General features: G+C 38.0%; 2 protein-coding genes across 2 annotated transcripts in view; one reads left to right on the top strand and one right to left on the bottom strand.

Annotated features, from left to right (window-relative positions):
- LOC124645318 (otoferlin-like) overlaps positions 1 to 12,126 on the bottom strand; it is a 74,816-nt gene that overhangs the window by 26,557 nt on the left and 36,133 nt on the right. Inside the window, exons 4-7 of the mRNA XM_047185118.1 lie at positions 5,228 to 5,378; positions 4,722 to 4,881; positions 3,545 to 3,731; positions 3,023 to 3,213 (exon numbers count right to left, since the gene is read on the bottom strand). Coding sequence (XP_047041074.1) covers positions 3,023 to 3,213; positions 3,545 to 3,731; positions 4,722 to 4,881; positions 5,228 to 5,378 — 689 coding nt within the window. The remainder of the gene's footprint in view (positions 1 to 3,022; positions 3,214 to 3,544; positions 3,732 to 4,721; positions 4,882 to 5,227; positions 5,379 to 12,126) is intronic.
- On the top strand, positions 7,490 to 10,363 carry LOC124645035 (ice nucleation protein-like). Its single transcript, XM_047184773.1, has 2 exons — positions 7,490 to 9,698; positions 9,933 to 10,363. Exons 1-2 carry the CDS (start codon positions 7,490 to 7,492, stop codon positions 10,361 to 10,363), a joined length of 2,640 nt encoding a protein of 879 aa, XP_047040729.1.

The following is a 12,126-nucleotide window of genomic DNA, read 5'->3' as shown; positions in this document are numbered from 1 at the left end:
CGCTCTTTGTAAGACACTGGGACTCAGCTGCATCCGGTAAGACTGTTGGGAAAAGGCTCGGAAGATGATGAATAGATGACCATCTTTGTCGTGGATGGATTCTAAAGTTCCTTAACTCTCTCAATTCGAGAGTTTGGTGTTTGGGGATCATGCTAGTTTTGAATTCGAAGATAGGTTGAATCTTCTCAAATAAGTTTCAAAATTTGTAAAAAAATATAGACATTATGGGGCTGGATAGACAAAGGCCTTTGTGATGAGACTTCATATGTCCGTTATTTTTCGTCGGATTTTTTTATTTTTATAACAATATGCTGCTGAAAACGTCAGCAATTACTTTTTAAATGAGAACTAGAAATATATAGTTTATTTATTGAAATATTCGATTCCTTTGTTCTCGAATATTACATGAAAATTCAGCACTGCGTTGCACAGGTAGCGGAGGTAGACGGGGCGTGGTAATTTCTAGGAAGCAGACACCGATGCATTGATCATTCCGCGCTGCGCCGATCTGCGTCAATTTATGTATACCTATATATAAAATAGGACATGCGTACTGGACCTAGATATAACAAAGAGAATTTATGGAGCTACATAAATAAATGTATATTTTTTAAATTTTCAAAATTGTTGTGTAATATTATGTAAGAAGGCTGTCATTGAACATCCTTGGCAGTCGTTACGGGTAGTCAGAAGCCAGTAAGTCTGACACCAGTCTAACCAAGGGGTATCGGGTTGCCCGGGTAACTGGGTTGAGGAGGTCAGATAGGCAGTCGCTTCTTGTAAAGCACTGGTACTCAGCTGAATCCGGTTAGACTGGAAGCCGACCCCAACATAGTTTGGGAAAAGGCTCGGAGGATGAAGGCACACATTAGCTAATTGGATCATCAATTTAAATGTACTAATCAACTTTTTTGAAGTTGCCGCGAGATGCGTCGTGTAATAAGCGCCGAAATAAAGTTAGGAGGTCTTTGTCTTTGTGGCATTTTGGAAAAAAATATCATTTGCATTTTCTAATTACTAATGATTTCTTAATGAATTATATCATATCTTTGGTCAAATCTCACAAGTTAGAAGCTAGTGACAAGAAGTTCTTTGTCTATGATGTCGTAGCCCCTTTGGGCACTTTTTCTTCACAAACTTTCAGACACAAAATTATTCAACTCTTTTTAGTGATACCTGTATTTACAATATGTTACTCTAATTATTATGACATATGAAGAAGGGCTCCATGGCTAAAATTGTTCGCCTAATTTAAACACAACCGATGTTTGCCGTCTTGGTTTAAGTGTAGGTAAAGCAAGCTTGCCAGATTAGGCGATTTGTTTCAAACAAACCGTGAGATCTCAAAATGCCAAATCAGGACAAAGAAACTCAACAAGTACGTGTCCTGCTAGCTAAAAATCAATTGGAAGAGGTGCTTGAAAGAGGCCTCAGGTCAAGATATCCGGGGCTCATAAATCAATGTTGAACAAAACTAGTTCGTCCGGCTGCACCAATAGTGCAACGCCGCGTCAGCACGTGAGATAGCAGATTGACAATGTAATGTACTAACAATATTGGAAGTAATCTATATAGGGTATAAAATCCAAAATTGCATGTATTCGCTGACGTTTGACGTAGTACCATCAGCGTCCCGTTAGGTTCGCTGCAATCGCGCAGCCCTGATTGGCCGAGTCGTAAGCGTTACTGTGATATACTATATACGGAAATGCGTTATGCATAACGAAGTCAAATACAAATACATAACTAATCCCTATTTTTATTGAGAAATTAGAACCTTCGAACAAATCATGAAATGAATTTAGAAAAACTAAAAAAATGGTAATTTATTTAAATTATTTCATGTGTTTTTGACACACAAAGAGATAAATAGTTGTTATGACTGCTACTAGTGCCACCCTTCCGGCCCCATCGAAGCTCGGCCGGGCTGGAGAAGTTATTGATTACGCCTCCCGAGGGGGGGCAATCAGGGTTGTCACCTAGCACTTTTCAGATTCTAGACTAACTATTGTCTGCGGGTTTGTCCGCACTGAACATAAGCCTAGAAGTAGTATTTTACCTGACCAGTAATACATATCGTAGTTTTCCTTCATATATTTATTAGCCTTTAAGTATGCATATAACTTTTCTTAACACTACCTTGATAATGGAGTCTCAGACACCTATATGTATGCACACGTAATTTTTGGTGAAATTAATATAAGATGGCTTTAAAACAGATCGAATATGAATAATGTTATTAAGTAATGTAACAATTTGATACTATTATCAAGATTTATATATAAAAAAAAAATACGACACTTCAGTCTAAATTACCTTAGGTCGAATTTTTATTTGGGTACTTATTCCTAAATGAATGAAAATTAATCCTGTTGCCTTTAAATATAACAAACAGGAAACAAAAATAAAAAAATAGCAATGGTCTAATAACCTACATTTATAGGCAGTCAGTGCACAATAATCCAGTGGATTCCTGGTTTTGGTCCAGACCTTAGTTCTGAGCGTCATCACTGCCAATCATTTTGTATAATTTCAGACCCTAATATAAAAAACGGCTTGGTGTGAGTGTCCTAAACAAACGTGCGGAGTGTCCTAGACAACAGCTTTATTGCTTTTTGATTTTATTACTACAAAATCCGAAAAAACATGATCGGCCATGTTGATATAGGGCAAAAATATTGTCTAGCCTGACAGGCTCCGGTCAACCTACCTAAGATAAGACATCAAGCCGGCCAATACTACTAAGATTTCACGTCCATACGTAAAGGTTAAAGCTGCTAATTAACAAAATTAATATACCATCTAGCCATTTCAAGGTTTTACTTCAACCAAAAGAGTCCCATCTATCACAAAAACCACCTATCATCATCTGCCTCGCCTTTTTCCAAGTATGGTGTGATCGACTTCGAGTCTAACCCAATGCAGCTGAGTACCAGTGCAAGGAGCGACTGCCTAGCTAACCCACACTGACCACCTATGATAACATGATAATAAGTTACGGGAAACAATTATATAAAGTTACCGGCTGCAAAGGCGATACGGGCTCCACGCTAGTACTCCTCAATCCTTGTTGGTAGTACGGCACAATAGTCCTTAGGGATACCAGCATCGCTCCGCGGTGGTAGGGACCATCTTCACCAGTAGCGGCCAACGTACCCGATGTGGATGTTCCATACATGTGGAGGAGCGAAGGACCGAATGTGGGGAGGAAACCTGTGATAAACACGTTTTTGTATGATTTTAATGCAAATGTGCCTGATAAGAGCATAACAAAGTATCTCAGTATACACAAATACAGTGATGTTAAACATGGCTTTCAAAAGCAAGATTAGCATTAGCAATTTTAGCATCACGTTGCATGACAGTAACTTGGTCTAACGCATAATGCCCGTGAAAGGAAGATACCTAATTGTCTCTTAATCTAAAACAGTAAACTACTTCATATACAGACAAATTGTATCGCTTAAATATGTAAATAGTTGAGATTTTTTTCAGAATATCTGGCTACGGTTTTCTGTCTTTCAAAATTAAATGAAAATGTTACCATTTTCACCATCATGAGAAATCTGGGTAAGCTTTAAATGTACGCTGGCTATGACTCTGTTGAAGCATCCTTCTCCGGAACAAACCTCCAGTCTGATCATCTCACTCATGCTTGGAAACATTTCCACTATCGATATCTGTTCGCAGTAAGTGGGATGGTTGTTGCGATTCTGCACTGCTGTTTTAGCCTGTAAGTTAAAAGTACCAAGATCAGTCACCATCATTATTATGACTAGCGATTTTAGTCTGCTATATGACTAGCTAATAAAATGATGGATGGATTGTGTGAAAGTCGATGTGGTAAGAAAGAATGTAACTTGTGAAATGACGGCCGATGGAAGAGTATGGAAGGAAAAAATATGCTGCGCTGAGCCCAAATAAAATATGCTGCGCTGAGCCCAAATACAATTGGGATGAGTAGGTTGATGGATGGGTTTAACGTTTGCACTCTGACACACCCTATCGTAAGATTAGTTTGTGCAAATCCAATGTTTTGGACTTGGAATTCAAACTTGTACATCCAATTTAAAAGATCCCTAACAGTTAATGCACGCGTCTTTCAATAAGTATTGATGGCCTTACTACAAAAACTTTAACGCCTGTTTTACACCTGACTAAAAAAATTGTGGCTCCAAAATGAACCATATGTCAACGTCATAATTTGTCATTTTTTTTAAGACAAGGCTTAAACTGACGTTTAAAAGTTTTTGTGGTAAGACGGTGAAAGTTTAACATGTGGTATCATTATTAAGTTATGATAAACCAGTTTCGGCACAATATCGTGGAGCCCGTAGCCCTGATCTTGAGAAATCTCTGCCACTGCTCAACATTGAAACTCCGTGAATTAGCCTGGTATTAATAAGTTAATGTCAATCTTCTTATTTTTCAGTTCTTCGATGATAGGGGATCTCACTTTAAAAGTAGTAGGTGTACAAAGCTTGTCATGTTGATTTCTGACACTTACGTACATGAATATTAGACATTTGAAAACAACTTTTACGGATTTTATCGCGGTAATATTAATATTACTTAATCCAGACGTTTCGGATGCTTTTGGTACAGCATCCCCGGGCAGACTGCGCGTGACCACGGATAAATGCCCGATAAAATCAGTAAAAGTAGTTTTATTCAAACGCTTGTCATATTACCGGAAAATGAGAATTAAAATGATCCATTACCGAAAGTCCGCAGAACGACACTTTGACGAAGGAACTGGGTGATTTTCCGAAGCGCCTATCGGCTTGCCCATGCGCACCGTTTGGCAAACCATAGGCTCCGTATATGGTAATCACGTAATTCGCTGGCTGTTGCTCCGAGCCCGTTGGTAGAAGCAGATTGCTGAATTAAATTATTAGGTTATTATTACCTTACTGAAGAGGTTACAAATAAAATAAATAGAGAATTTAGGGTCGATTATCCCTATTTTTTTTTTGAGAATATTTGAGGAAGAATCAATACAATTATTGAGATGTCTTTATTACACTGTGCCTGATTTTTATACGATGCTCATACTGCCTAGACTCAGGTATATCTATGTTCAAATTTATCTCTTAACGAGGAAAATAACCTTAACCGTGATGCGTTTATAAATTAACATACTTTTTTTATGTTGCGATGCAAGGGCGATTAATTGCTACTTAGACAATTGAATGACTTATGAATGTTTGTTTTTTTTATTACTTACTCTTCAACTCTCTCATCGTTCACAACTACTGGCATCACTTGAATGTCTCCTCTGAATATGATTGAAATGTCCACCTTGAGAAAACCCACAGCCCCAGCGGCTGGGTTCCGAGGCAAACCCAACTGCGCCCACTTGTGAAATACTTGATGATCTGAAAGCAAATAGAAGTGTCATGTTGTTAACCTATCTTCATATGGATTCTTATTACTTCATTTATTTATATGATTATTATTACTCTTAGGAGGTAATGTTTTAAAGTAAAGACCAGCTGAATTGCTGAATTGCTTGAACACTCGAGATTGGCAGCTTTGGCAAGCGATGAAATAACGCCAGTCAGCAAACACCTCCCTACGACGAAAATGGGGGTCATCAAATGTGAGATATATCTTTGAACTAACTTCTCTTCTTGACAAAGTATAAGCTATCTAGCTTGCAAAGCTGCCAGCCTTTTGGTCTCGCTCCCGATCGAAAGACGACGAGTTTTTTGACGCTTTTTTAATTTTAGTGTAAATACTTCTCTTATAATTGGTATTCTTTTTTGACTTGTAAATAACTCTGTACATTTTTTGTTGTAAAAAACTAAGTAAGTAAGAGAAGTCTTCATAAAAGTTTAAACAATGAAAATATTATGCTGGCTGGCTATAACCTCGGACACAGCCTCTTGGGTACGCTCCCAGACGACAACGATGGGGATGAATTTTTTGACACTTTTTTTTTTGGTTTTTATTAGGATAGTATTTTAATTTATTGTCAATATCTATGTAATTCAATAAAAGGACAAAAAATCAAAATATTAAATCACGTCCCGGTAAATTTTCTGCCAGCCCTATGCTTTTGAGCCTAGGCTCCCTAGCTCCCTTCTAGACCGGCGCTCCGCCACAGCCAGCCAGTCGTCGGCTACACTCGTTTGTGATAGGACGTGCTCAGAGCTCTAGTGTTTAATTCATAAATCATCATGTGAATTTAAATACATAGATAACTTTGAATAATGGACTATCAGTGAAAAAGTGTAAATTATATTGGATCATTAGCTGATGTGGAAATCAGGTACGTAACTTACTTTTATATTCTTAGTTTCAAAAGTTGATAATGCCGGTTTTTTGGTATTTTCATTTTTTTTTTAATTTAAAATGTAAAGTACTATTTTCAGGAGATTTTTTTGTATGAAAGTGCCAGATACCGGTGTTATAAACTTTTCTGAATAGTAAATTCCGATTAGGCTGTTCGAGTGACAGGAGATCCTTTGTTGTTATAATTTGAGAATCAACAGGTGGGAGTCGCTTGCTTTCTTGTATTTTCATAATAGTCGCGCTTGTAGGCTTTACGAGTATGTAGGAGGAAGCATTTAGGGAAAAAATGCTTTTTCAGTAACTCATCATAAAGGTAATACTGACAGCATCATAAATGTAGTACTCTAGCAGTCTAGCATAAAACAAACTAGATCTTAAAAGAACTTTTTTAACTAGATCTTTTAGTACGATTAACATAGAGGATATTTCAGTTATTCTATAGAACGCTTTTATTTAAAAATCTGAATGACAATACTTGTAGTTTTAGGGTTTCAACAAAACCGATTATACTGGTTGTCGTTGTTAAACCCCAGAATTTTATCAAATTTCACTGGACCCCTGCTCGTTTTAAATGAAGTAGGATTACGTGGGGTAAAAAATAATACTAATTTTAGATAGTTACCGGGCTATTTATTGGATAAAGTACAACGTTTACTGCCAGTTAAAATTCTAAAAATTGCGAGGGTCTAAAAAATCAGAACTTATGTAAATGGATGACAATTTTATTTAAAATAATGCAGTACTTGCTCGCCATTCTAATTTAAACCACAATTTCACCAGTTCAAAGTCAATAAAAATCTATTTTACATTATATTTCTTAACCCAACGAGGTCCAAAGCATAATTAAGTTTTGAGTAATCAAACATTAAAAAAATAAGTCCTACATCTCTTGGTAACGCCATCACGCGTGAATAATTGGACTTATCAAGAGGGATTAAAATTAGAGGGGAGGTAGGTTTGTCACCATCCAGCGGGAAGCAGTTATCTCGGGACACGTGTGAAACCACAGGCGGAAGCTAGTCTTTCTAAAAATATGAAACAGCAAAAGAAAGTTTGTACTCACCTAGCCATGTTCTAAGCACTATGTCATGGTAGGTCCATATACGTTAGGATAAACACTTAAATGAATTGTAATTTTTTCTCTTTATTCCAGCTGTTACAATATACAGCTAAGACACATCAAAAAGCAACAATGCGCGGAATAGCATCTATTGAAATTAACTCCGATTATGAAGAGATAAGCAACGATGCCCCGAGTAGTACTGATAACTCAGATAATGAGGGCGTGAACCATGAAGCAAACGGCGATTCTGATAATGCTGATAACGAATCCTCAAATGACAATTCACCTGCACTTAATATAGTGAGACATCCAAATTATAATGTCGTCAATGTTCCAAATAATGACATCGACGCCAATAACGCAGAACATGATTCTGAAAATGAGGAAGAAGAAGGAGCACGCAGTGACTCCCAGCGGCTGGAGTATGATTGGAATTATGCTGAGCAAGATTCTATCAGTGACTCAGATGATTATGATTGGAATTTCGGTTACGAAGAAGATCAAGCTGGAGCAACTAATTCCAGTCAAAATACGAATACTACCACCCAAACAACGAATGCAGAAAAGGATGATAAAGGCGGGCCTAGTAATTCAGGAAATCAAGATTCGGCTAGTGCAAATCCAGAAAACGCAGATAAAAATGATTCCAAGAGTGGAAAACCAGAGGAACCAGATGAACCAGGTGATACAGCTAATGCAAGCTCTCAGAGTCGAAAACCCGACGATTTAGCTGAGATAGAAGATGATAACTTAAAACTGTTTCACAGTTTAGAACTAGATGAAACTAAAAACGCACAAGCCGAGGGTATGAGCTCAGCGGATAACCCTAGTTCAGATGATAATGAAACTACATCAGATGAAAATAAAATGAGTAATGATGCGGCAGACATAAGCGAGATGACATTTGGTAGTTTCAGCTATGATTGTGGCCGTGGTGCCATACGAAGGACAGGTCAAAGCAGTAATAGGGACCGCGATATTTTTACTCCAACAACCCGTACTACTATCAGAAAACCTAACCAAAATGCTTACAGAAGATCTCCTTTCGAAAACTCCGACGAATACTCAACGCGCGGTTATCAGTCAATCCAGCAGGACTTTAATTATGCAGATTATATTAATGTCTGTGCGAGTAGTTTTACGGAATCTGATCCTGTCGAAAGTGATAATTTTTCCGGTTACCGTTCACCGAACTTATCTCGTTATGGCAATCTTAACTCACCAGGATTTGGTGATTCTGGTGAGCATAGCTATGAGACCGAGCGTTCAGCTGTCCATGAAGCTCCTGCAAACCCGGAGCATGGAACAAATCAAACTCCTGCATACAGTACTTCTGGTACTGGTAACTCTGGCGGCGACAATCAAACGTCACTTTCCTCCAGCAATCCGGTCTCGCCAAGCCACGGTATCCAGCACGCGTCATCTGAATTCAATACACCAGGCTACGACGGTCCAGGTTGGTCAGATCATAGAGCTCCATATTCGTCCTTATATGAAGGTCCACGTTCGCATATCTACGCTGCTCCAGAGATTTCAAGTTATTGCACCGAAGCGCCAGAATATAGCTCATCCCGCTCACCCAGATATGCTGCTGTAGGGTCTTCAGGCTTTTTTGGATCTTCTACCTATGATATTTCTGTTTCTTCACGCTATGGCGTTCCTGGCTTGACCGGCTACGATCCCTCAAGTTCTTCAAACTATGAAGTCCCTGCCTCTGCACAATACTGTGTCCCCACCTACTCGACCTATGGCCCCTCGCCATCTTCCTCTTGGACCTCAAGTTCACCTGTTACAGAATACGGCACGGTGGCTCCATCCGGCTACTGTGCTCCAATTTCAGCCAGCTATGGTGCCCCAGAATTGTTTGACTACAGAACCTCAAACTTATATGGTTATGGCACCCAATGTGCACCCATCTATGATGCCTCTGCTTACTATGGTTACAGTACCGATTATAGTTCATTTGGGTACTGTAATATTGGATCTTCTGGCTACAGTGCCTCTATGTCTCCTGGTTATGATGTTTCGGGGTCTGCAGGCTTCTGTCCTTCAGTGGTATCTACTTATAGCACCACGCGCTCTTCAAGATGCAGTGCGCATGACTATGGTACTCCACATTCACCACAAAGGGCTAGCTCTACTGTTTCATCATCATCTTTCTCCCGCAACCCAAGCTCTTTAGACTACGGCATATCAAACTTATCTGTTTGTGAACCAGTATCAAGTCATTATGGACCTTCAGCCTTTTCTGGATTCGGGGCATCACGGTCTACTGGACATGGCATTTCGAGGGCTTCGAGACACGGCGCTCCGTGCATGGCTGGGAGTTGTCCATCAGGTTTGTGTAGCTTTGGCGAACCAGTCCCTAATTACTTTACCAATCTCTTCATTACAGTCGACGACTTCATGGGCTCTTTTAATTACCAATATGTTTCGCCTTACTCGGCTATCTGTTGTATTACAAGCTATCCATTCCAATTTCATGCAGTAAATAGTAGCAAAAGCCCGGTTGACATTACTAATAAACCTTGATACCATAATTTTCCTTAAAATACAACCCGTTGCATTTCAGGAATCGGACTTGGACTACAGGCCAAAATCGACGAAATACTCAAATCTGCAGACAAAGCTAAAAAGAGTGATTCTAATCGTGTACTACTGGAGGTCTCCGATACACCCCCATTCTCATTTGATTTCCAACTGGGCCAACGGGCTGATAATGAATACCGTGGGTACGGTATAATTGAAGAAATAACAGCACATTTGAATGAAGAAGCACGTCGAAGTCCGGTGCCTGGACTTGGATACGGGCGTGGCCGAGCTGCTGGTCGCGGGCGAAGTGCAATATTTGGCCCATTGCAAGACATTGGAAATACACAGGCTCAGCGTGGCCCACGTAGACCCCTGATTGAAGTCATTGGCGGAACCGATTTTGAAGTAGAGATTGAACCAAGACGTGGACGTGGCCGTGGCAGGGGACGTCGCGGTGCAAATGGTAACTAAACCGTGGGTAATTAACAACGAATTTTGGAAAACCGATTTTTGAAAACCAATATTTTTAGGATTCCTTCATGTGACATGTTCGTAACTTCTTTCAATATGAATGTTTATTAATGTTTCTCCGTGAATATTTTGAAAATAAATGTTTTAGTCAAAGTCAGTTAAAATTAAGTGTCCAATTCAATGTTTTGTGAAGAGTTATTCATTCATCTTGATGTTGTGATTCGATGTGAGGGGCTAAATTAACCCCATTTACGATATCAATTAATCGAGCTTGTTTACTCTAGTCTTAAGGAAAGACAATAAATATTAAGATTTTACTCTATTCAATATTTACGCCGTGGTGCGAATTCGACTATAATAATAACAATTTCTTATAGGTATAAACTTAATGTCCTTATATATAGCGCAAACTTGCGAAGGTATCTAATCTACAATTATATTATAATCTTTGACATTGATATGTGTGTCGGTAATATGTACCAAACATTTTATTTAACCATTAATTCAATTTGAAATAATGTAGTATTTAAATAATATGTAGTTTCATGTTGATGTTACTTGTCACGAACAAGTATATTATCAAGTATAATCATTAATATTATATTCCACAATTTAACGTCTTACGGCCAGTTTCTTCATCAAAAGTAAAAGTCAAAGTAATGTCTAAAGTAAAAGTAACGGTCAAATTCGTTTTTTCAAGGCTAAAGTGACAACAAAACTAATAGAAATGAATTTGACCGTTACTTTAACTTTAGACATTACTTTGACTTTTACTTTGGCTTTTACTTTTGATGAAGAAACTGGCTGTTAATGTGTTTTCAATGTAGATGTATGGTACGTAGATAACCTTCTTGCGCTTAAATAATCTCTTAAAAATAAGGTTTATGTCCAATATATACTCATTTCCTGTAATCGCTCAATGTATGTGCGAATGTTATTGTAATAAACATTCATCTTTCTGTGTTGGGTGTTGTCTAAATTTTGTTTCATTTATGTTTGCTAGCTATTTAATTTAAACTACCTATCATAATCTCAGATCGACACTTTAAATTGTAACACTTGCAAAATTACATATAAATCTAGAAGATTTTCTTTTATATTCTAAAGCAAGTAAAAGGTTTTAGATCATAAGCCAGTGTTACAAAATTAATGTGTTGTTCTTTGAATTATTACAAACCAACTATCCTGCAACAAACCTGATTTCAAGGAACAAATCATCTGGTTTACAACTGCGAATATAACCACAAACACTATGTTTACTAAGCTGTGCGTACACTTAACACACAAACTCAAGTTAGGGCTATTCCCGTCATAAAGTTTGACTGCTGCACCCAAGATTTTTAGATGTAGTCAGGTAAAAGCACTAGAAAAATAGCTAACCAAAGTTGCATCATTTTAGTAAGAAGTAGTACACCTAGCTAAACATTTCATTAACTAGAAACAGAATACTGTAGATGCAGAAGTAGTTTAGCCATCGATCATGAAGTTACCTAATAAGGGCACACAGTTTTAATTTTGTAAACAGTTGTTGGTATTTTTGGTAAGTATAGTTCCTAGCCCGTGACGAGAGGTAGAAACAAGTCTTATTTTTTCCAAAGATGACTACAAATAATATTATTGGCAATAACTACATATAGAACAATGACAAAAACAAAGAGACCAATTTTTTGTGTCACTGAGTATTCGCAAACTTATCCTGTCTAAAAACTCGAAATTCTTTCTAAATTACTTGCGACAACTTTAACTGAGTTTCAAAATGGTAA

The sequence above is a fragment of the Helicoverpa zea genome, chromosome 31, assembly GCF_022581195.2.
Source record: "Helicoverpa zea isolate HzStark_Cry1AcR chromosome 31, ilHelZeax1.1, whole genome shotgun sequence".
NCBI lineage: Eukaryota > Metazoa > Arthropoda > Insecta > Lepidoptera > Noctuidae > Helicoverpa > Helicoverpa zea.
Note: the sequence above shows the minus strand (reverse complement) of the source record. Positions and strands in the feature narration are given on the sequence as shown.